This window comes from Bidens hawaiensis, unplaced genomic scaffold (genome assembly GCF_021521415.1).
Source record: "Bidens hawaiensis isolate Kalapana, Puna unplaced genomic scaffold, B.hawaiensis_p1.1 tig00045089_1, whole genome shotgun sequence".
Lineage (NCBI taxonomy): Eukaryota > Viridiplantae > Streptophyta > Magnoliopsida > Asterales > Asteraceae > Bidens > Bidens hawaiensis.
The window spans coordinates 20,158-23,032 of NW_027498010.1; the positions used below are offsets into that span (position 1 = coordinate 20,158).

General features: G+C 37.1%; 1 protein-coding gene across 1 annotated transcript; it reads right to left on the reverse strand.

Moving 5' to 3' along the window:
* Positions 1-438: 438 nt before the first annotated feature.
* Positions 439-2,847, reverse strand: LOC143595407 (BES1/BZR1 homolog protein 1-like). The gene is made up of 2 exons (XM_077074434.1): positions 2,548-2,847; positions 439-1,334 (listed from the first exon to the last, which is right to left on the reverse strand). Exons 1-2 carry the CDS (start codon positions 2,818-2,820, stop codon positions 672-674), a joined length of 936 nt encoding a protein of 311 aa, XP_076930549.1. The 5' UTR covers positions 2,821-2,847; the 3' UTR covers positions 439-671.
* Between the last annotated feature and the right edge of the window lie 28 nt (positions 2,848-2,875).

Consider the following 2,875-nt stretch of genomic DNA (forward strand, 5'->3'; position numbering starts at 1 on the left):
TCTCTACCAAGTCATATAAAAAACAAACAAACAAATAAAATAAAATAATACACCAAGTTTAATGGACAAAGATGAATAAACTGTAACTTTGTCATATATCTTGTTAGGAACAAAGCGGCACGCAGAAGCGAAACAACACACGTACACAAAACGACAAACACACATAAAACAAAAATATAAATACGACACATGAATTTTAACGTGGTTCGGTCCTCACGGGAAGACCTATATCCACAGACTGCAACTAGGATTTCTTATTAGCTCTAAACCAAGATTACAATTACAAGACTAAAATATACATAATGAAAACTAGGGCAACACAATTTAGAAACCAAACCAAACCGAGCCGAGCCCTAAATAAAACTGGCCTAAAGGACTTCACACCCAACATCAACTAAACATAAGACTAAAAGATAAGAGAATAAACTTTAACAAGAAAACAAGAACACAACATCCATTGATACTTTTTGATCAAACTATTGAAAAGATCCAATCTTTTTCACAAAATGTAACCACTAGATCAAAATTCAAATAAAAATATTATAATTTTCACTAGTCCAATATGCATCTTCAAGATAATTCACTAGTATCCTAACCTCTAAAATCTTTAAAATAATAATAATAATATAATAGACTTTATAATAAACATAACTTAAAAACCAAAACACACATTATATCTTAGAACTCTTACTTCCAAGAGTAAGCTCAAGATCATCCAACCCAACATCATGAATCCTTTCTCCTTCCCAAGCCTTCACTCCACCATTCTCGAACTCGAACTCGATCCCTTTCCCCTTATCAATCCCGCCATCATGGGCTGCAGCCACTTGAGCCCCCGGTTTCACCAGGTTAAAAGTAGGCGAGTTAGGGTTGGTCAACATGGGCTCATAGTTCCTGTACCTCACCCACTGGCACGAGTCAATGGTCGAGCAATCAGACACGTCACACTCGGGTATGGTAGTTGGTGTGAACCGTTTCGTAGGGCTTGTAGGGGCCGAGCACGCATAATAAGGCAAATTGAATGGATTAGTCGATTGTTTGGTTAATGATTCCCAGTTGAAAGTAGGTTTCGGGAACTTTGAAATCGGGGATGATAGCGGTGGGGTCACGGGTGCACTGTTTGAGATACGCAAAGGCGGGAGTGAAACTGGAATGGCGTTGTTAAGATACGCGAATGGGTTGTTGTTCATGTCCAGGTTGGACGGGCTCGGGTATGATGAGGATGATGGGCTGCATTGATACGAAGGGATCGGGCTCGGTTTTTGGGAAGAACATGGTGTTGTGGTGGTTGATGTTGCCCCTGTTTCAATGGTAGGCAGTGGTGGCCTTGAACCCTGCAATTTAGAGCACAAATTCATATATGTATGCAAATTTTTTTATTAACTTGCAGGTTGAGCTGCATAATCAAGTCAATTGACTCAAGTTCTTCACAATTCAAATTAAGGGTATGCATTAAAAAAAAAATCCGATCCGAAATCGAGCATATCAAACTGAAATGACTGAATCAAAACAAAAACCGACAGTTTAGTTTTATGTTTCTGTAAATACCAAAGGTTTTGTGTGTAATAGAAACCGAAAAACTGAATCGGACCGAACTTTAGGTTCGGTTTGGTTTTGCGTTCAATAAAAACCGAAAAACAAAACCGAACCGAACTTATAGATTTTTATTATTTGTTAGCTGTTTTAAGTAATTCAGTAAATTTAATCTCAAATAATTAGCCCAAACACCGACAGTTTAGTTTTATGTTTCTGTAAATACCGAAGGTTTTGTGTGTAATAAAAACCATAAAAACTGAACTGGACCGAACTTTAGGTTCGGTTTTGGTTTTGCCTGTAATAAAAACCGAAAAACCGAAGCTGGACTGAACGTATAGATTTTTATTTTTTGTTGGCTGTTTTAAGTAATTCATAAAATTTAAACTTAAATAATTAGCTCAAACGTATAACACCAAATTATTAACATACAAAAGATTTAGACTCGAATTCATCATTCCAAAATTATCAAGCTCAAAATATCAAAACCATAAAAACCGAAACCGACTCGAACTCATTATTTCGAGCCAAAATTATCAAACTCAAAATAGCAAAACCAAAACCGACTCGAATTCATTAAACCAAAATTATCAAGCTCAAAATAGTAAAACCATAATAACCGAAACCCAACGGCCAATGGTTTCAAAATTTCAAAAACCAAAAGCTTCCGTTTTTTGGCTCGGTTTTAGCCCAAAACTTAACCGCGCAGACCGCTAATTCAAATCAAACGAGTACATAGATCTACAATTCTACATCATAAAAACCCCTAATTTCCACAATCAAAAACCAAACCCTAACAATAACAAATAACAATTTCCCCAAATCAAATCAAAATCCCATCTTCTCAAATTCAATCACAAATTCATCAATTAAACTCAAACCCAACAAACCCAATTCACAAATTGATCAATTAAACCGAAACCCATATCCAACAACATCCAATTAACACAAACCCAATTCACAAATTCAAAAATCGATCAATTAAATTGAAACTTTAATCAACAAGAATCATACCTTGCGAAAGGTGGTACCATCAGGAAGCACAACCCAGCCAGCTTCTTTACACAAAGCTTTCAACACCTCATTGTTATCACAATGTTTTGGTAAATCATAATTACCCTGTGCTCTTAGACCATTATAAATATTAGCAGCAATTGCTCGCCGCCGTCTCTCTCTCCTCCGGTTATTCTCCTTCTCTCTCCACGACAGCTTCCGCCTACCGCCGCCGTCACCACCCGCCGCCGCCGATGATGATCCTCCGCCGCCACCTTCTTGCGTCATCTCCATAGCTCAGATTAAAACACTTGTTGATGATTGTTATGTTTATGTGTGTGTTATATAT

Excerpts from the sequence above, each read along its gene's own strand:
- LOC143595407 (XM_077074434.1), bottom strand. The coding sequence starts at position 2,820 with ATGGAGATGACGCAAGAAGGTGGCGGCGGAGGATCATCATCGGCGGCG. Across the intron at positions 1,335-2,547 it reads ATGGTACCACCTTTCGCAAG|GGTTCAAGGCCACCACTGCC; the intron begins GTATGATTCTTG and ends TCTAAATTGCAG.